This window comes from Colletotrichum truncatum, assembly GCF_014235925.2.
Source record: "Colletotrichum truncatum strain CMES1059 chromosome Unknown Contig_0006, whole genome shotgun sequence".
NCBI classification, from domain to species: Eukaryota; Fungi; Ascomycota; class Sordariomycetes; order Glomerellales; family Glomerellaceae; genus Colletotrichum; species Colletotrichum truncatum.
In genome coordinates this window covers 3,866,637-3,888,579 of record NW_027222403.1, presented here as the reverse complement: position 1 = coordinate 3,888,579, position 21,943 = coordinate 3,866,637, and the positions used below count along the sequence as shown (strand labels likewise).

General features: G+C 46.3%; 3 protein-coding genes across 3 annotated transcripts; all 3 read right to left on the bottom strand.

Moving 5' to 3' along the window:
- Positions 1-4,192: 4,192 nt before the first annotated feature.
- CTRU02_210354 (uncharacterized protein) lies at positions 4,193-4,843 on the bottom strand (the record flags this gene model as incomplete). Its single annotated transcript, XM_036733541.2, has 1 exon — positions 4,193-4,843. One exon carries the CDS (start codon positions 4,841-4,843, stop codon positions 4,193-4,195), a length of 651 nt encoding a protein of 216 aa, XP_036574749.2.
- A 2,507-nt stretch (positions 4,844-7,350) lies between these two features.
- CTRU02_210353 (uncharacterized protein) lies at positions 7,351-8,354 on the bottom strand (the record flags this gene model as incomplete). The annotated part of the gene is made up of 2 exons (XM_036733542.2): positions 7,351-7,973; positions 8,045-8,354. The coding sequence occupies 2 exons, from the start codon at positions 8,352-8,354 to the stop codon at positions 7,351-7,353; spliced, it is 933 nt and encodes a 310-aa protein (XP_036574750.2).
- Positions 8,355-9,482: 1,128 nt separating this feature from the next.
- On the bottom strand, positions 9,483-11,299 carry CTRU02_210352 (MFS transporter; the record flags this gene model as incomplete). Its single annotated transcript, XM_036733543.1, has 5 exons — positions 9,483-10,500; positions 10,554-10,595; positions 10,651-10,828; positions 10,908-11,052; positions 11,105-11,299. The coding sequence occupies 5 exons, from the start codon at positions 11,297-11,299 to the stop codon at positions 9,483-9,485; spliced, it is 1,578 nt and encodes a 525-aa protein (XP_036574751.1).
- Between the last annotated feature and the right edge of the window lie 10,644 nt (positions 11,300-21,943).

Sequence of the window (21,943 nt, the reverse complement as noted above, 5' to 3'; positions counted from 1 at the left end):
ACCTGCTTCGATGACAACTGCTATATCTACTCTAGCAGTAAGGAACACGCAGGATGGTACCCCCAGAAACCTCAAGAACGATCTGGTTACGACACTACCAACGTACCTAAACGGACCCTCGCTGTGGGATATAGAAGCAACAGCAAAATCGAGCGCAAGACAATCGAACAGCTCGATAGTATGAACGACAACGAGGAATTAGAACAAGACAATCAGCGAAGACTGAACCTCCTCTACGCAGGACGACAAGCCAACCTGCAGCGGATTCAACAGGACTCACAAAACCCTATGTAGCAACGACAACTCGGTGCGCTGGACGCACACATCGAACGACGACAACATGCACAAGGAGATCCTGCACGGATCCGCCAGATCAACCAAGAACTGGAAGAACAGGTCGAATCAGAAACGACCAAGAACACCCCCAACGACTCGGAAACACCTCGCGATGTTGCCTGCCAACATGCCCAACTGGAAGTCGCCTTTGAAGTCGCTTCAGTCGACGACACCAGCTCTGGAGAGGACTCTGACGAAGAAATACAGTGGTATCACTGCTACCAAGACCAGCGCCGAGTCCACTATATCAAGAAAGACGAAGCATGGAAGAAATAGCAAGAAAACGACGAACAAGGAACGGACGAGTAGTCAAAAAACTAGACTTGCCTACCGAAGACAAGGGACAACGACAGGCAGTCTAGACAAGGTCCCTATGTAGCGCAACGACGCCCACGACACAACGACACGAGCATGTACAAGTCTAAATACAGCTCAACGGAAGAACAGCTACCGCCATGATCGACAGCGGAGCCCAAGGAAACTTCATATCACCAAGAACGGTGAATGAAAGAAAGATAACCTGGAAAAGAAAAGCAGCCGAAGACTGCTACGAACTCAGCACCGTTGAAGGAGAACAAGTCTAGTACGGCGGAGGACGCATTGTTATGGAGACAGCGCAACTCCTAATGCAGATCCATGGCCAGAATGAGCGACTCAACTTCGATATTACGGAGATAGGAGACAAGTACGATATCATCCTTAGAAGACCATGGTTATACGATAGTAACCTACGGATAGATTGGAGAACAGGCTAACTCCATTGGGACCAGGATTCAGTCACTGAGAAGCAACCACGGAACGGTGCCTTAAACGAACCTCTCAAGACTCCTGAAGCGAAGAGATTTCTAGCATACCTACGGATAAAGGATGCAAACGCCAGGACGTTATCAGCAACAGACATCGGCAAGGAAGACCGACTTCTGTCTATCCCAGAAGAATACCGGCAATACCAGAAGCTATTCGCCGAAGAACTCGAGACCGGACTCCCGGAACATAGCAACTACGACCACGAGATACCCCTTAAGGAAGGGAAGGAGCCAAAGCTAGAAGCAATCTACGGACTCAACCAGAAAGAAATGGAAGTACTCGACGCTTACCTCGAAGAAAATCTACAGAAGGGATACATCAGACCCTCCACATCACCAGCAGGATACCCAATCCTGTTCGTACCAAAAAAGAACGGCAAACTACGACTCTGCGTCGACTACCGGAAACTTAACGACATTACGATCAAGAACTGCTACCCACTACCGCTTATCTCCGAACTACGAGATCTACTGCACGGAGCCCAGTGGTTTACAGCACTCGACCTAAAAGGAGCCTATAACCTGATCCGGATGAAATCAGGTGAAGAATGGAAGACAGCGTTTCGAACACGCCGAGGACATTACGAGTACCTTGTGATGCCCTTCGGACTCACCAACGCACCCGCGACATTCCAGACGATGATCAACCACGTCTTACGAGAATTTCTAGATGTGTTCGTCGTAGTTTACCTCGACGACATCCTAATCTTCTCCAAGACTCTGAAAGACCACAAAAAACATGTACACCAAGTACTACGGAAACTGCAAGACGCTAAACTCCTAGTGGAACCCGAGAAGAGCAAGTTTTACGCTAAAGAAGTCGAATTCCTAGGTTTTACGATAGCCCCAGGAATCCTCAAAATGTCCAAAGACAAAATCGCAGCAGTACGAGACTGGCCTATACCAAAGAACGTTAAGGACGTACAATCCTTCATTGGATTTGTGAACTACTACCGACGATTTCTGGAAGGATACTCAGACAGAAACGACCCCCTCACGAGACTTTCGAGGAAAGACATCCCCTGGCAATGGGAAGAAGAACAGAAAAAAGCCTTCGACGAGATCAAACAACAAGTCACATCGGAACCAATACTCGTCATACCAAACCCCGAGAAACTATTCGAAGTCGAGACCGACTCCTCAGACTATGCCATAGGAGGACAACTAGGTCAACGAGACGAAGAAGGACAGCTACGACCTTGTGCCTTCTTCTCACGCAAACTATACGGCCCAGAACTTAATTACCAGATACACGACAAGGAACTCATGGCAATTATCGAAGCATTCAAAGAATGGAGACCGCAACTCTCAGGAACCAAGTACGAGGTCAAAGTATACACCGACCATAAGAATCTCGCATACTTCACTACATCGAAAGATCTTAACAAACGACAAATTCGATGGTCCGAATTCTTGTCAGAATTCAATTTCAGAATCGTCTACCGGAAAGGCAAAGAGAACGGCAGGGCCGACGCCCTTAGCCGACGACCGGACCACGAGGTCTAGGTACCTGAGGAAACCCGAGTTATCCTCAAAACAGACAAAAACGGAGACCTTGTGCCAGCAGCCAGACTCTTAATGATGGCCAGAAGAGACAGTACCAGCACGCCTGGAAGGATGTCTCCTGAAGCCATTAGGGAGATACACTCCGCACCCGCACATAGTCACCAAGGCGTAACCAAAACGTGGAAACGCATCCGTCAACACTACGACAAAACGGCTATACGACAAGAAGTATCTTTAGCGATTAAGGACTGTGAGGTTTGTGCGAAAAGCAAACCCAGCCGACATCAGCCTTATGGAAAGATACAGCCGCTCCCAGTGCCGCAAACCGCATGGGAATCCATCTCGCTGGACTTCGTCACTAAGTTACCTAAGTCCCGAGAACCGATGACCAACGTCCACTACGACAGTGTCCTCGTCATCGTCGACAGACTCACAAAGTATTCGTACTTCATCCCGTACATGGAGTCAAGCACTGCAGAAGACCTCGCCTACAAGTTTCTGCAGGTGATCGTAAGCCAACACGGAATGCCGAAGGAAATCGTATCCGACAGAGACAAGCTGTTCACTTCCAAGTTTTGGAGATCCCTGATCTCGCAGCTAGGATCTGACTACAAGATGTCTACCGCTTTCCATCCGCAAACCGATGGCCAGACAGAACGAATCAATCAGATCATGGAAACCTACCTACGCTGCTACGTCAACTATCAGCAAGACAACTGGGTTCAACTGCTACCTATGGCCTAGTTCGCCTATAATAGCGCAGTAGGAGAAAGTACAAAAGAATCACCATTCTATCTGAACTATGGATTCAACCCAACAGCCTACGGACAACCTCGACAAGGCCTAGCAGCTCTGAAAGCTGTGGCAGACATCAACAGACTTAAGGAGATCCAGCAGGAACTCCCCAGAGACCTCGAATTTGTGCGCGAACGCATGCGCAAATACGCCAACAAATCAAGAGTTGAGGGACCAACTCTAAAGGAGGGGGATAGTGTATACCTTCTCCGCCGCAACATCAAAACAAAACGACCAAGCGATAAGTTGGACTTCAAGAAACTTGGACCCTTTGAAATTACGAAGAAGGTATCTAACGTCAACTTTAAACTCGCACTACCCGACAGCATGAAGTGTCATCCAGTCTTTCACATTTCACTTCTCGAATCAGCACCAAAGGGATTGTATACTACGGACTATATCGAAGTAGATCCAGAACAAGAATACGAAGTCGAACGGATAATCGATCACATCGAAGAACAAAAAAGTACCCGCTACCTTGTCAAGTGGAAAGGATACGGACACGAAGACAACACATGGGAACCACCTCAGAGCCTCGAAAACGCATAGGAAGAACTCGGACGTTACTGGAGACAGCAAGAACAAGAACAACAAAGACAAGCACTAGTACGAATCGAAAAACAAACGCCAAAAAGTCAATTTCGACTACGACAACCATAACCCATCATCCGTCCACCACGATCAAACAAGCCACGGGATAAACACCCTCTCATTCGTTTAGGAACCCCAGAGCCGCCTAAAGGAACCCACTAAGGGCCTCCAACACCCCCAGGAGACGCTTCAGGAGTACTCCGCCTCTCAACAACCGACCCTGAATCCAACAAACTAAACTCAGCCAACAAGGATGGCGACAAAGCGACATCCGGGTACAGGGTACCCCAATCCGCTGTGAACTCTACCGGCAGACGAGGCGAATCAGCCGAAGGACGAACCGGTTCTACCCGACGCTGCTCTGCCTCTGCCTCCTCTCTCTCAACACGCTCTAACTCCTCCACACTGTCGATACCACGGCGCACCGCGCGCATCATCTTTTTAAACCACATCTTTTTCTGCTTTCGAAGACGCTCTACTTTGGCGTCCAGAGCACGACGCTCCTCTTCTGCCTTCTCCAAAGCATCCTCAAGCTTCTGATGCTGATCACCAATCCGACGAAGTTGTTGGGCACTGAGACCCTGAAGGTCGCAGTAGGACTTGCCGCCACGAACGCATTCGGCGCATCGAGAGGAATCAGAAAGAGAAGCTTCGCACGACGAAAAACCCTTTACCTCACAGGAGGAACAAACAGGCATGACGGTACGATTGCCCAAGATAAGACTCAAGAGGGAATCGCGCTGCTTTGTCTTTTCCGCACGAGAATCGAACGCTCGTACGACCTTTCGTTTTTTGACGCGACCTGACATGATGTGAGCATCATTAAAGGAAGCAAGTTGGGCGCCCTCCCACCTGAGGGCAGACGACCTACTTAAGCTGGTCTTGAGGACAAGACCCTTGGAGAGGAGACCTGATGTTACGACCCGTAAACAAGGATAACAGCTGAACGACCCACTTGATTGATTGATTGATTGATTTATTCCTACTCGGTTATGAAGCCGCTCTTATGCCAGCAGCTATGCCCGGAAAGCGGGGTTTGGCAGGTAGCCGAAGCGTCGACAATGAACAGCGACGCCCCACTTCGCCCTGATGTTGCATCAGGGCTAGCTATCCCTAAGCTCCCTACTATGTTCTCTATTCTGTGTGTTTATGCCTTCTGTTGAAGAAGTGTATTGCTCTCCTGTCTGCTTTCTCGCTTTTGTATTGCTCTCTAGAATGCTTGTTTTGCGTCCTCCTGCTTCGGTTCAGTTGGTGCTGGTAGCACCGTATCTGGTTCTTTGTACCTACAGTCTCCCCCCAGCGCTTAGCTTTGTCTCTTTGTTTTGTCCGTATCCTCCCGGACTTGTATATGCCGTTTTCTCAGTTGCATCTATAAATTCTTTGTTGCCTCCTGCCGGGTTCCTATGTGGCCTCTTGTTTCTTGCCTGTTAACCACTATTGCCCTCCACCACATTGGCCCAAGGGTCTTCCACGAAGCACAATGCTCTACTGACTCCGACATGTTCGATTACTGGGTATGAGAGCTCCCGCACAGATTCCGCAGACATTGTCGCGCGTTGAAGGGACACTAATCCTTCTTTGCAAAAAGGGCGACAGGGGACCAGTCTGTCTATGGTCTGTAGTATTGTGTGGCATCGATCGTAGCATGCCTAATGCCTGGTGCTTTCTCCGTGCGGAAGGTGATACTGTTCTGTCGGACTCATCTTCGTCGTTGTGGGACGTTGCAAACTTTGTCGGGGGTGACAGGTGACCTAAAACCTGTCGGCGGCTGTTGTGTTGAAGTTGATTGTTTGGGCGCAGTCTTAGTGCTTCGTGTAGCGGCTTGTGGCTCGCCTGTGGTGGTGGTAACAGTGTTGTCTATTGATATGTCGTATTTTGCGGCTTGCTCTCAAGTTTTTCATTGTAGTCGGGGCGTGCTCTGCGGCCATCTTGGGCCCCTTTGGGACGTAGAATCAAGGCCGAGGATGGCATTGCATCGAAGGGGGCTCTGTGGCCGCGAGCACGCGTATTTGGGGCCGTTTTTGCTCCGATTTTCAAAAATTTCGTTCTCGCTGTTGTTGATGTTTCTGAACGACCCACTTGGGCGTCGGGCGGCTAGAACAGGACATTTGTACTGCAGGATCACGGGAACAACAGGGACTCACTCGGGAACGGAAGAACTATGGTACAAGTCACGTGATGATAAGATAAGACTGAGCAGGTAGTATGGGTCACTGAGCGCTCAGTCAGAGCTACTGAGCGCTCACCAACGATCACTGATCGCTCACCGGTACCTGATCAGTGATCAGCGACAAGACACAGGGACTGTCCAGGACTTGTATATAGTATGACCTGAGCTCGGCCCATGGTCAGACTTCCATAGCTCTTCAGCAATCAACTTTGTGATTACCCTAACCGGTACTTTCAGCTATACCTAAGTGACGACTACTCTACGACTCTTGTTGAGGCCTTGACTGATCACCAAGACCTTTGAAGATCTACGATTCAATCGACCAGACCCCAGAACGACTGTTACTGTTGTCAATCCCTGGCTTACTGTTAACACAAACCCACTGTCAGTTAGCTGGCCGTAACAATAGACTAGGACTTAAGTACCTGCTTAAGGCTTTTTAGATAGTTCTTTAGTAATCAACTTATGATTTATTCCTAATGACTTTTAGCTTAGCTTATAGTTTATGATATTACTTTACCTCGTTCTCTAGTGTAAGACTGATTACCTTACCCTAACCCTCGATCTACTAGTATGACCTACTAGTATACGACGCAAGACCTATTGTTAGTAAACGTAGCCTTAACTTCTGTTAGCAGAAACCCTACTGTCACTAGCTGGCCGTAACATTGAGCAAACGTACGAAGAAGGCAGAAGCTAATTTTATTGGTTGGGATGCAGATTGATGAGCAACGGATATCCGGCAGTGAACAAAACACTTCATGCAAGGATAAGTAACCGAACGCCACCGGGCTTGGTTTTCCAGGGTCTCTGTGTTTAGTAGAATTAAGCTTTCCTTTTAGTCTTGGCTGTGGAGTGGCTTTACAAGGAAGTGCCGATGTGCCGTAGCCGCCTTTCCCACTTAGCTTAGAGACGCCCTATCTATTGTAGGCCGGATGAGATCGAGGTTTGACCCCAAGGTTCTTTTCACAGTCTGCAGTCTCTCAATCTTTATAGAGTACCCAAGTGAAAGTGATGAATACGAAATGAAAGCGATGGAGAAGATAAGCGGCGATGAAATCCATAATCACTGTCACTTTGCCTTGTTGTAGAGAACTGGTATGGGAGACGATATCACATGATGTATTAGGTATCTATTTTCGTGATTCATTTCCACAGTGTTCTTTTATCTGCCGCATCCTTCACAAAATGCGTCATCAAAAATTGATTTCCAAGCCCCTCCAATCGGCCACGATATCGTTCGTTAATCCGCTGGGCCTTCTCCACCTGCTTCTGCTTGATAGCAAGCACCGATCTCTGCTCTGGCAAAGAGAGATGAGCGATACTCCTCTCATCATTGGCACTAAGGGTGGCGCGCTGTTTAGCAAATTTGCTCTCTTGTTTTTCGCTCCTTGTTAGAGCGAGCCCTCCCTTGCCCGACCGGGTTACTAATGACGTTGAAGTTTCCGTCTTCTCAGTGTTCTCATTGCTGGTTGATCCTCCTTCTAATAGCTCTGGCTCGTTTGGAGACCGTGATCTAAGGAGTTGTCGCCGAATATTGTTATTCGATTGAGAGCGGTTTGATATAATCCGGCCAGAAGGAAGTCTCAAAGAATTTTCATCTGGCTGCACAATAGGGTTCTCCATCTCGCCTTTCTTTGGCTTGGAGGTGTCGTCGGTGTCTTCATCTTCTTCACTTTCTGCTTCTGATCCGGAAAGATCGTAGAAATCCGCATACTCTGAGTCTTGGCTAGAGATATCGAACCTACAGTGGCCTTTGCCAACCATATCTGCGAAATGTTAGCGTCAGCCACAAATTATTGGTTGCCTCTCTTCAAGATGAGAGGTGAAGTTGACTTACGTTGCTGTACTGCGAGAGTAGAGTTTCTCTGAGTCCCACAACAGATACACTCATTGTAGCCGACTATGACGAGGTGAAGGTAGGAGAATAGCGTTTCCAAGTCTACGATAAGATGCTTCTTATCGGGTATGAATAGACCGTGTGCTGTTTGCATGTGTGCTACGTTGGAATCGAAGGTATCAAAGAGCTTGTTGCAAAAAAGACATTGCTCGTGATTAAAGACGGGCATCTCTTCGGGTGTTTCTTTTGGTTGGTCTGAAAGTCTTACTGGGCTAGTCGTGCCGCTGGTAGTAGTTGTGCCGCCCACCATTATAGAATTAGGTTCGAAGAAAGATGTGTAAGTGTGCTTGTACTTTTTTAACGTACGGGGTATAAAGCGCAGTGTAGTAAGTTGAAGTTGTAGGTTTGAATTATAGATGCGGAACAAAGTGAGCATCCTGTGATAGTTAATATACCTGCCGTGTCCCTATGCTTCTCTACCCGCCAAGAGGCCCCCAACATGTGCTGACAGCTTGGGGGTTAGTGAGTTGTCGACTGGAAGCTACTCATCGGAAAGTGGGTCCCCTAAGCGGGGCAATGCATGAAAGCAAGCAGTATTATTGGCTAGTCAGAAACGCCACAGGATGAATCATTCTGATGGCAGATGAGCTAACCCCATGCATGGCCTGACGTCTCCACACCAGCTTCTCAATCCAGCTTCTAATTGGCCCAAGATACGACCCCCAGAACCCCCCTGGCATGGACTGATTTGGTAGGGTTTTGGAAGCGATCCCGATGATGGCTGACTGGGAGCCAACCAAGCCTGGTTTAGGCGATAGATGGTGCATCCTCACTGTCAACGGCAGCCAGCTTATGGGAATCAAAGCTCAGTAAAATCGCTTTGTCTGAAAAAGTTTGACGAAGGCGCCTAGCGACTGCTCACTACTGGCTGGTGTCTTAATGCCCGGGGCACTGAAAACTAGTCTATAACCTCTCGAAACTGAACAAAGTTGTTTTCCAGTGGAAGATACTATTGACATGTTTATTAAATCATATGATGGAAAGGAGATATATGGCAACAACGAAATTCAGCAACCTCGCCCCTGGAACTGTCTTCAAGTCACAAGGCACACTTCCTACCCAGGTAGGTTTGACTTAAGTAGGATACATCATTCCTAGAAATAGTGACTGCTCCTTTCAAATCATTATTAGTGAACTGCTTATCAAATTCACTTCAATGCCACTATATCATGTGGATGGTAGAGGGGCAGAATGAAGCCGCTTAGTTAGCTCACATTTCAAACTTGATACAACCATTTAACTATTCGACAAATAGTATTTGAGATTTACGCTGCAAAGCCTCCGTACATCTCCTCCTATAGACTCAATAACAATTTAACTAATGTGCCTTCAAACTGGCATTCCTTCAAAACGTAACCCTCGTCCTCTATCAATTGCTTTACAGCACATACTTGAATAAAGGCGACCTGTCTCCCAAAGCGAACAATTCTTGTTCAGTGTACTTCTCCTTTGCCTCGTCGGCAATCTTAGCTTTGCGCGCATTCGCCATCTTGTAGCTCCACTCAAGCAAAAGTGCTACAATGAGGCCACTGCCTCCAAAGGCCAAGCTCAATCCAAATCCAGTGTGGTACTTGGGCTTCTCACTCTCCAGGTACATGAAGCTACCGACAATGCCACCAACATTTCCGACGCAGTTCATCAGCGCAATGCCAATCGCTCGTCGCGAGGCAGGTGCAATGTTGTTTGCGTTCCATGAAGCGGCTGCTGCTTGGATGGGATAAATTCCAATGACAGCGAGGACGACAGAGAAGTAAGCAACCCCCTTCTTTGCCTCGAGAGCTCCGTTAAGGGAGAGAATAATGGAATACCCAATAGCGACGATCGCAAGGGGAATGACGAGGAACGGCATTCTCCAGAAGAAACGATCAGAGAGTTTGGCGAATGTAATGGCCGAAATAGCAGCAGCGACATATGGTGGGGCTGAAAGCAATTGGGCTTCCGTGTTGGCGAAGCCCATGGCTTTTGTAATAGTCGGAAGCGTGAACTTGATGCCATATGATAGCGCCGACTGGCATAGCAGGAAGTATGCCTGGACGTAAATTCTCCAGTTGGTCAGGTTCATCTTGAGGTCGTGCCAGTTGACCTTGCGCCCACTCTCTTCCTCCTTTGAGCCACCACCTTGCTTGATGAAGATGGAAAGTTCCAAGTATCGAATCTCCTCGGGCTCGAGCCAGCGCGTAGAGAGTGTTGGAGTGTCGATGAGCAAAAAGAAACAGCTAACACCGAGAACAACGGTAGCGAGGCCTTCAAGGATGAAAATCCAGCGCCATCCTTCAAGGCCGCCGACTCCATCCATCTCAGCGATCGCGGCTGCTAGAAGACCAGAGAAGGCACCAGACAGAGCACTTGCGCAATAGAAGTATGAAATACGGGTCGACAGATCGTTTGGCATATACCTGCTTCAAGTCAGTAAAGGAAGTTGCAAAATGCTGAACTAGAAAGGCTTTACCAGTAGGAACAAAGATAAATGGCACCGGGAAAGAATCCAGCTCTAATACCCAAGGCTGTCAGTATTATTCACAGTTATACAGTTCGAAAAGACTAACTCGAAGGTTCCCAGAAGAATTCGGGTAACCATCAGTCCGGCGAAGTTCTTAACCAAGCCTGTGCAGGTCATGACGATGCCCCATGCTAGGGTAAGGCTACCGAGATATGTGGAAGGGCGCTTGACTTTCTTGAGAATAATGTTGCTTGGAATCTCGAAAAGAACGTATGGAATAAAGACTAAGTTGACATGTTAGCAAAGATTCGACAATGCGTAGGTTTAAGCAAGACAAGTCATCCTGCTCGCCAGATTCCTTACAAATGGATAGGACAGTATTGTATTGAACACCGGTCATGCCCAAGTCCTCAACCATGCCTTCAATCTTGGCATTTCCAATGTTTGCACGATCGATATGGCAGATGAGGTACAGCAGAGCGAGCATCGGAATCAGACGAACGTCGACCTAATGCAACACTAATTAGTTCTAACTCCTAAGAGTCCGGACCCCTACATACCTTGCGGAAGACTTTCTTTCTCTTCTCTTCTGGATAGTTGTTATAGAAGTCGGCATCCTCACGGGAGAGTCCATACACTCGGTAGGGACCAACCTCGATGGCTTCGGGTACCTTTTCAAGGTGGGCTTCGGTAGATGGCCGGTGGTCGACTACCCCAATGTCGCTTTTGCTCAGTGAGCTTCTGTGAGTCGCCATCGTGAATAAACGTGTTTGCGAGGACTAGATCGAAGACGCTAAGATGGAAGAATACGAGTGAGAGAAGCAGACTCTCCTCTCGGTCTCATCAAACATTACTCTCGCGAAGGGCTTGAGAGGAAAACAATATCTCTTTGCCCATCTGATCGAGGTCAGCCTACCGCTTTATAACAAAACAAGAAGCCGCGGAGAAGATTGGGTCTAACTACGACACACGTCCTCGTACCCCAGAAACCCCCGGACTTGGCAAACGCGGGGTGCGGGGAAATCTTGTTGCAAGTAGGGATTGCGGGTGTAGAGGCGGATAATTTCACGCCGCCAAGCTTATCCGTTCATGGTATCCGTCATTTCCGTGGCCTTTCTTTTCAGCGTCGCACTGGATCAGAGATATTGGACGATCACCTGGGGTGTGAAGCAAAAGGACTGGCTGGTAAGTGATGACAAAAGATGCGTGATGTCGGTATGTGGGACTCAAGCCGGTAACCCCTGCTGGGAGACAAGCGACTGATAGCCGTGGATGGATAAACACTTCCCGTTTACAGAATAATTGGCTTTTTGCTATTAAAGTTGGTGTGGATAAGTATCATGGTGGCTAAGATGCATAGATTAAAGCAAAATTAACTGACGAAACACCCGGTATTGTAGAATGGAGCCTGAAGATTTCAAGTTATCCCACATCTCTATCAATTTTAGTGCAAAATTCCTTTATCGGCTGCTTTTGAGGCTGGATTACTCTTTGAAGTACTTTGGATCTACACTTAGGCTTAATATGCCTTCATCTTACCTAATTCATTCAAATAAACTGCACAACGAAACGCAAACACAGTTCCTGAAATGTATTAACAAGCCACATAGCATCACACAAAGCCGTAAGTCCATCCCATCGACTGCGAGTTGGCTACAGGTACATAGCCTGCGGGGTTGTAGCCATTCAGGGACAGACAGTGTAAACCTCGTTCCAATCCCATACCTATTTTCCACGGAGTTTGGAGAAATTGTGGACCGATTTGTGGCTCACAATGTACCTGTAGCCAACTCGCAGTCGATGGGATAGCTTCGTACACTCCCGCTTACGAGTGTTTAGGAATAACCCACTATCTACAAATGATCGCTAAACGCTCTGTTGGAGCCTACTGAAGGCCTCACAAAGATTAGAACGACGCACTATCACACAAACAACCCTCCAGTAATGTTTTTATGCCTGATTTTCTGATAATACACCGACCTATGATGACTAGTTGGCGTTTTCTGATCCCCCAGACCTCTAAACTGTAAACTTGTTCTCGGAGTAACTTAATACTATTTAATTTGCAATCCCAATGAGGTCTCTCGAGTTCTTTCAATATCTTTGACTCACTTTAGTAGCCACTTTTACCCCGCATTATTTCTGGTGTGCAAGCAGTTTATCACTTCCCCCATGCAATCCGTATTGATCTTGATGTCATGGGATGGCGTGATATGCTAAGGGAGATCGCCAGTACTTTTGATACACCTCGAAGTTTTGAATGTTAGATGAAACTGAATCATACATAAGTTCAAAAGAGCTAATAGACATAGGAGGCATAATGGTCCCCCAAAAGTGAGGTCTTGCTAGAGTCGATGGGATATGCTGAATGACAGAAACATGTGGCAGACGTCTATCTTCCTCGTGAATCAGATAAACTAATATTACTAAAACTCCTTATTTTGCCCAGAAGATATAATGATGTTCCAGAGAGCCTTTGTGCTTGGTCTGACTGACCAGAATCGTCACAGGACGAAGCGGTTAGAGGTAGCCTTACAAGGAGAAATCGCCGGGTAATGTAAGGGGGTAGACCACGTACTGCCTCACTCAGTAGTTCGCCACATATTCAATGGGATGCCCAATTCTATGAGGGATTAAAAGGGCTGAAGATGAACGCAGTCTCTTGAAGACCCTCTGCCTGGCCTCTTTCCCAGACCTCTTCACTCTGTGCCATACTGCCTTGCGAAACGTGGCTGAGCAAAAGTACAGAAATTTTCTGCACGCCCTAATATCATAGCAACATCTCTTAGGAACATCGCTGATAAAATTGATTAAAGAAAATAGTGTCATTATGATATGATTGAAAGGAATTTGCGTGCTTTCTCGAGAAGTATTCTCTCATTCTTGTTGTGAATCAGATGGTCACTAATCCTTTTACTGTCTCATCAAGTGCTAAAAATTCATTGCCATTTGATAGTTCGACTACACATAGACAAGACACTTCCACATAAGTACTTACTATTCAAAACATAACATTGTATAGCAAAATGGTCATGCTCATCTGCCCAGCTCAGTGAAGTCATGTAAGTCCTCTGAAGCGTAAATCGCGAAACATCTATAGAGTTGTTTCTGCGCATAACTTATCATTCAATGTCAAAGTACCCTTTTAAACTTCTAATCCCCTGGTATCTGGTGTCTAGTTCATCATACACTGACGGTCAGTCATATCCCAAGAATGACCTCATGAGGTTTACTCACAATGCTTTTCGGCCCCCCCCCCCCCCCCCCCCCCCCCCCCCCGGGGGGCAGCCACATCAGGCAAGACACCAAGAAGCAGGCTGAGCTGAAAACCTGCCGGGCCGCATATAATCTACTATTTTAGGCAACAAGGGCTTGATTTTATGCTGCTTACTATGATATCCGTATTTGGACAAAGCTTGTGTTACGCAGAGCCTTTTCTTAAAAACAAAATTTGAAAGCCATAAAGCCGTGCCACTAGGTACATAACCACCAACGGCCACCGCTTTCTGTTCCGCACTGCACTTCCTTATTGATTTGTCGAATTTCTGCATATATCATCTCTTGTATTAGAACGAAAAGCTTATGCTGCATGACAATGGAATGCTCAAGTGAGTTTCAAGAGGAGCAGGTCCAACATGGCTTGGTGGAATTTGACACTGACATCGTTGGCTTGGGGGTAAGTTCATGTGGCAACGTCGGCCTAAGGGACAATTGAGTTTAACTGTTTCGCAGGTGCTTATTGCCTTTATTGCAACCTCTGTGACTGCGTTGTTGACTATCATTGTCGCCCTCGCAACATATTCAGTCCCAGCTGTCTTAGTCAATGAAGTGGACGCATATGTTGCCCGACAGCTTCGTCAACTATTTGTCTTCATGCGTCAAGCCATCCGAATTTCTAGCCTTAGCCGAATAGTCAACACGGAGGCTCGGGATGACCGTATCATCACGATTACTTCATTTCTCTTATCTGTCAGCGACCAGATAATGGTTTCACAGGTCGCCATTTCAGTTTCCGCCTTGGCAGGGCATAGCTCCATAACTATCTATTCTGTCAACGTTTTGGTTGCCCTAGCATGCCTCGCTTCGTCCACACATCTGACAGTTTTTCCGATGTTGGTTCAACATCTGCGAGATCGCTTCATCGCCAAACTCGTCCGTTTTTATGATGGCGACAGGTTCGATTCTTCTCATTTTCTTTCTCGTCGTCCAAATGTCTGTTTCTTGGTCCAACGGCAGCCATGTATTTTTCAAATGTGCGCTGGCAGACTTTCATATGGAGCCAATAGGCAACGACTTTTTGACCTTTGCGACCTCAGCGACAGTGCCAGTAACAGTTTTCAATGGTACCTGTGAGGTAATTTACCTTCTTTACTCGAAAGGGATCAACGACTCCGACACAGCAGACTATGGCAACGAAGAAAATAGCTATAACAGACCGCTGCATCCGGCAGCAGATAGCGGCCGTGAAGCGCAAATCACAATCTCAAACAGCGACGAGAGTCATCAAAACAATCACCATGCAACAGAATCTATATCCAGAGACAGACCTACGAGCTCTACAAGTCATATTAGCCTGTTGTATCAGATAATCCGAGACACAATTAGGACGTGGCAGCATTCAAATCCATCAAGACTACGCCGTACGTGGTACGAGAAACAGGCTGCTAAACTATCGAAGGTGCAACAGCGAAAAAGCCACTTTGGTTTACGCTTAGCATTGGCCGAAAGTTGGGCCTTTCATGAATTCCAAAGTTCTTTCACGCAAAGGATTTTATGGCTGTTGATGGCGAATGTGTATGGCATTACGGAGGTCATAGCGAAAAGATCCACCTCTGATGGTATGAGTGGAGATCCAAACGAGATGGGCTTTGGGCAAGTAGCTCCTTTAGCTTTACTGCTGTTGCCTATAATTGCTGCATTGCAAAGCACGTCGAGTATGTAACCTTTCTTCCAAGGTAGCATAGCTACCTCATTGGGAAATACACTACTCACCACCGTGGTTGTGGAATAGATTACCGGGCTAGACTTCAGAGGCTCTCGAAAGCCAATGCGCGTTCGGGGACATCCATGGAAAATACAGAATTACGTCTCATTGGCCAAAGTCTCCCGGAAGCTCAACATGAACCACCCTGCGAGCAAAGTACCAGCTTGGATTGGATTACGTAATGGGCTCAGGGCGGGAAACCTTGGACGTTTCGAATTGTAAGCATAATCATACGGGCGCACACCGGCTTTATGGCTATGCTTCTGGTTTTGCTCGGCTGGGCATTGGCATATTCTGATGCTCCTAGGGAGTTATCTACAACGCTTCTCATAGTTGTACTTCTTTTGACTTTGAGACATGCTACGGGTCACCTTTTTTTCTCTTTTTCTGAACGGATGACCCCTCAGGATCAACTTATTGGTTGTGAGGAACGTGTTGCTGGGAACAATGCTGAAAGGCAAATGCTAGCGGTGTCAGCGGCAGAGGCTCAGAACACTGGAGCTTAGCAGCAGTTATCACATTGATCGATAGTTTCTTTTGACATTGTCATGGAGAATTTGAAAAAACATGAATTGTCTTAGAAGCTTTCTAAGTTATCAACACAGCTGTCACACGGACCACTGCATATATCGGGGCATGCATTCAACCCATGCACCCGGCTATTGTTTCCCATATAAAACTAACGGGGATGTCATTTTGTGCATGAAAACCTTCAAATCGGTAATTACCGAATAGACGGTTATATAATCAACCCAATAACCCCTAGACAGTCTCTAATGAATGGAAGCATCTTTTTTTACCCCATAAGTGGTGGGCAAATTGACTGCGTGACAGTTATGAGCCCAGTACCTCATGGTGACAATTACCAATTGAAAAACCGACTTCCAGAAGGGAGCAGTTCAGACTTATGCCATAGACAAGGGCACTCAATTGACGAAGTTACCGACCCATGAGACTTTGGCAGTCAAGTCCACCAAACAAAACATCAATTCCAATCACACAAGGCTGAACGTTGAAGTGTTGAAACATTCAATCACAAAAGAACTTCTGGTCATCAATTCATATCATCAACACTTATCAAAAAATCACAAAAAGTTCATCTCAACTCAGGGGGACTTACCACATCTGAGGAGTTGAACCCAGGACTCTTAACTTGAACCTTATATAAGTTCATGCTCGACCATACCACTGATACGCAGCCAGGAGGGTTGGAATTACGAAACGGAAGAGACACCTAGTTGCTCATTTTATGCCTCTGAAAGCTTCGGGCAGATAAGACGAACAGGTGGTTCACTTTATAGTCTTCGTGTAACGGAACCGATAAGACTTTTTACAAATTGCGAAAACTCCACAACCCTGAATTGAACCCACGAAGGGGAGCTTGCCAGTCTTACGGTCCTTGCGAATAGCTACAAGTTGGGTGGCTAGACCAACTACACTAAACGGCAGGTTCATTAGACAGGGGGGGCGTCTTGCGTTTTGTTGAGAATTGAGGCGTTGAGATTGGCTATATACCCTCAAACCTCTAGGCAACAATCGACAAAATCACCAACTTGAAACAAGAAGTGTCTAGTCACGAACTCAATCTTGGCCACGGCGAAAAATCAACTGCACAACGATCAGAAGAGAGAGACCAGTTCTCTTTTCAAGAGAGATCATGAATTCAACTACGGAAACTGCAAAATACACACAGCGGCTACAGACTGACAGCGACTGGAACCACTGGTTCAACAACTTACAGATGCTGGCAAACGTTCATGAAGTCTGGGACTATGTGAATCCAAAAGGAACCAAGATTAATACTAAGCCAAGATTGGAATTCCCAGACCCAAAAGACCTCAGACAAGAAGAACGAGCAAACTATAGCAACGTTATCAGCTATGGAAAAGCTATCTATCAAGAAGAAAAAGACCAATACAACCAGGTTCGGCGAAGTCTTCTAGAAATTCACAGTTGGATCATGAACACTGTAGCAGCCACTTATATCAGCCAAGTCAGCAAGGAGCAAACAGTCAGGGATATCATAAAAGCTCTTGAAAAACAGCTAGCGCCAGACAACTTTGGGAGACAACAAATGGTATTGGAAAGATATAACAAGCATATGCTATCAATCAAAAGAGCAAAACTTGGAGGATGGCTCATAATCTATCGAGAAATCATGGATGAAGCCCAAACAATCGGAATCCCTGCTCTCAGCGATCCAGTTACTCAAGTCTCTGAGTTCTTGAAAGCAGTCAAGCAAATTGCACCAGATTACTACACATCTGCCTCTTACGACTTCACAAAGCGATACAAGGATGACCCAACCTACAGTTCGATCAGCAAGACTGCTGGAATTGAGCAAGCTAACGATTTCCGCAGTTGGGTGAGAACTTTCCACCCAGACTGGCTGAATGCTGCTCCATTAAAAGACACGAGTTTCGCTACTTGGCAAGGAGAAAACGAACAAGGAATAAAACAGGGGGCAAAACGAGAGCAAAAGTGTGCAGCTTGCCCAAACGAAAGTCACCGATTTGTTGATTGCAAACATGCCAACCCTAAGAAGCGAGGCCCAAACTATCATGAAGATAATCCAGAAAATAAGAAAGCACTGGAAAGATTGAATGAGTATCTCCAGAAGAAACCACACTTAAAGAGAATAGTTGAAAAACTACGAAAAGGGGCAAGCGATCAGCAGTCTCAAAAGTCCCCAGATCGAGCAACATCTTCCTCAAACTGGAGAAACACTACACAATCATCATCCCACTATACTCAAGAAGTGTCTGATGGAGAAGGATCACTCTCATCTTTCGTCACTATCGTCAATCAAGGAGAAGCAAGTCTCTATTCAGGATTCCCACTGTCAGACAGTGTGATAGTAGACTCAGGAACAGGATTCCACATCTGCAACGACTCCTCAAGACTTCATGATCTCGACTACACAGTCACAAAAGACTTCACCTCTGGAGGAGGAGATGTACATGCAATTGCGAAAGGCACAATGATCATCAAACCAAACCAAGGCGGCAAATCCAACAACAAGGAGATCAAAGTCAGAAATGTATGGCTTGTGCCTGGATACCCAACATCGCTCCTTGGGACAGAACCGCTGAAGCAAAAAGGGATCATCTTTACAACAGGAATACCGGGTCTTATCGACTCAAAAGGCAGACTTCTATTCAAAACACCAAACCGATATGGTCAATACATTATTGAAGCTGGCCCAGCTCTGCTGAACAATACCTCGTTCAGCAATACCGAGAAGACTGTGAGATTCAGCCCAACCGTAGAAAGGAAACCAACCAAAGGTTTTCAGTCAACAAGACAACCACTCCCAACATCATCAGCAGAAGCCAAGTTGTGGCATGAGAGACTTGGTCATCCAGGCGCTGAGGGACTGGAACAGCTACTTAAAACAGCTCTTGGGATACAGATAAAAGGAATCACAAAAGTGGAATGTGATGCCTGTGCTGTTGGGAAGGCAACTCGCCAAATTTCCCGCAGAAACCCAGACCATTGGCCAACTGCTGTAGGAGATTATCTATCTCTCGACTTCTTTACACTTAGCAAAGCATACAATGGGGAGAAGGTGATCCTGCTGGTCAGCGATGGCTGGTCAGGGTTCTTCTGGATAAGAACTCTTCGTACTCGAAAGGAGGGACTACAAGCTATGACAGAATTAGCAGCATACCTCGAGAGACAGTGCTTTATCAAAATCTCTATTCTACGCCTAGATTGGGAGGTTGCTTTACGCAATGCGTTTGAACTATGGGCAGCTGTGAATGGATATATGATTGAAAGATCAGCTGAGTACACTGGTGCTCAAAACCCAGCAGAAAGAGCTGGAGGTGCTGTGTTTATGATCATGAGAGCACTTCGATTTCAATCTCGCTTTCCTGAATTGATGGCACCAGAGCTGGCAAAAGCAGCAGTTTATCTGTCAAACAGATTGCCTCGAAGACGCCACAAGTGGCAGACACCATTGGGGTTGGTCAACACTTGGCTGAACTCTCATCAACAGTCTACCCACAAGAGGGCTGAAAAGCCACAACTAGCACACTTGAGGCGATATGGCTGCAGAGCTTACCCCTTGACACAAAACTACAAGAGAGGAATAGAAAAGTCAAACAAAACTGCGCCAAGAGCTCATATTGGCTATCTATGTGGTTATGACAGCACAAATATCTACAGAATCTGGATCCCAGCAATAGGAAAAGTCATGAGAACTAGAGACGTTACTTTCGACGAAAACACGCTGTATGATCCAAGGATTGAGGATACCAGCAAGTTAAGCCAAATGGAACTTGAATTCCAGTTCACAGAAATGGATATCCCATTCACAAATCCAATTGAACAAGACCTAGACACAGCTGGCTGGGATGGAGAAGATTTCAGCGATAATATTACCGGGCCACTACCCGCCTCGAATCCAGCCGCTCAAGAAACAACACCGGCAACACCGATGCAGGAGAAAGAATCAGGGGATTTTCAATTACCTACACCCACTTCTCTATCACCAACAGTACAGCTGTCAGATTCTCAAACAACTGAGGGGGTGAGGGAGACTCCAGAAACTCCAGAAGTATCGCCAACTCCAGAACAATCGGATCAAAGTGAGACCATAGAGGAAACCTCAACAGACCGACTCGAACTACAACAGACACCAGTCATAGAATTGGAACCAGAAGAAATCATACCACAAGATTCCTCCACAGTAATCCCAAACATAGCGAGAAGGGGAAGACCTCGTGGCAGCAGAAATCACAACATCTACAATCGATCAGCCCCTCTTGGTCAAACAAATCAACAGCCACCAGAAGCAACAAGATCATCACAAAGACTGAGAAGAGCAAGAGAATCCCACTTCACACTGCAATCTACGGATACAGTAAAAGGAAGAGATCAATGGGATGCATCAGCAGATGATTTAGGCAATCCACACCAAAAGACACTTCCACCAGTTCCAAAGAATTACAGTGAAGCGATCAAACACCAATACAGTCACAAATGGATTGCTGCAATGAATATTGAGAACAGATCACTATGGCAAATGGGCACGTTTGAAATGATTGATCTTGGCAATATTGATCAAGACACTCAGCGAATTATCCCATTGAAGTGGGTATTCACATATAAGGGCAGCAAAGGATATCTCAAGAAGTTCAAAGCGAGGATCTGTGTTCGAGGAGATCTCCAACCGACAAATGAACTAGAGACCTATGCCTCAACGCTTGCTGGTATATCGCTGCGAAGTCTCATGGCAATTGTGGCGAGATTTGACTTAGAGACTCTTCAATTGGACGCAGTCAACGCATTTACACATGCCACAATTGATGAGGAAGTCTATGTTTGGTTTCCTCCAGGATTCAGACAAGAGGGATACTGTCTTGCCCTGCGAAAAGCACTATATGGATTGAGACGAAGCCCACTGCTATGGCAAAAGAATCTGGAGAGATCATTCAAGAAGCTTGGCCTTATCCCACTCCAAGAAGATGACTGTATCTACACCAATCAATACTTCATAGTATTCCACTTTGTGGACGATATTGGGGTTATATACCATAAAAAGCATGAAACCAAAGTAAAAGAAGCAGTTCAACAACTCAAAAAGGAGTATGAAATGAAAGATATGGGAGAATTGAGTATCTTCCTAGGAGTCAGAATAATAAGAGAACGAAAAACCCGTCAACTATGGATGAGTCTCGACAACTATATATCTAAGGTCACTGAAGAATTCAAGATCAGAACCTCAACCAAGCGACGCCAAACACCTATGGCAATAGATAACCTGGTCCCAAGTCCTGGTCAGGCTACGCCAGAGGAAATCAACTACTATCAACGGAAGGTTGGATCAATCAACTATGCTGGAGTGATTGGCAGACCAGATATAGCTCGAACAAGCTCGAGACTAGCAGAATTCCTATCAAATCCATCTTCTGAACACCAGAAAGCAGCATATGAATGCTTACAATATCTTGAGGACAACAAATACCTCGCTATCGAGTTCAACTGCAAAGGGAAAGGAGTCCTCTACTGCGCCTCAGACGCTTCATTCGCTGATGACTCTGTCACTCGAAAAAGCACTCAAGGATATGTGATGATGCTATTCGGAGGTCCAATTCATTGGAAAGCAGTCAAACAACGAAGAGTAGTCACTTCAAGCACAGAAGCTGAGCTTGCTGCTTTGACAGCAGCCACAAGAGAATATATAGCAACCATTCGACTCATGGAACAATTGAATCTCCAATTAGATGATAAATACATCATGCAATGCGACAATAAGCAAACTCTTCGACTATTGATTGCTGAAAGACCCCAAGCGACTAGCAAATTACGCCATATCAATATCAACAACTTATGGCTTCGCCAGGAATTACAGAAGGGATCAATTGACTTTCAATGGGTTCCAACCAACGAAATGGTGGCAGACGGTATG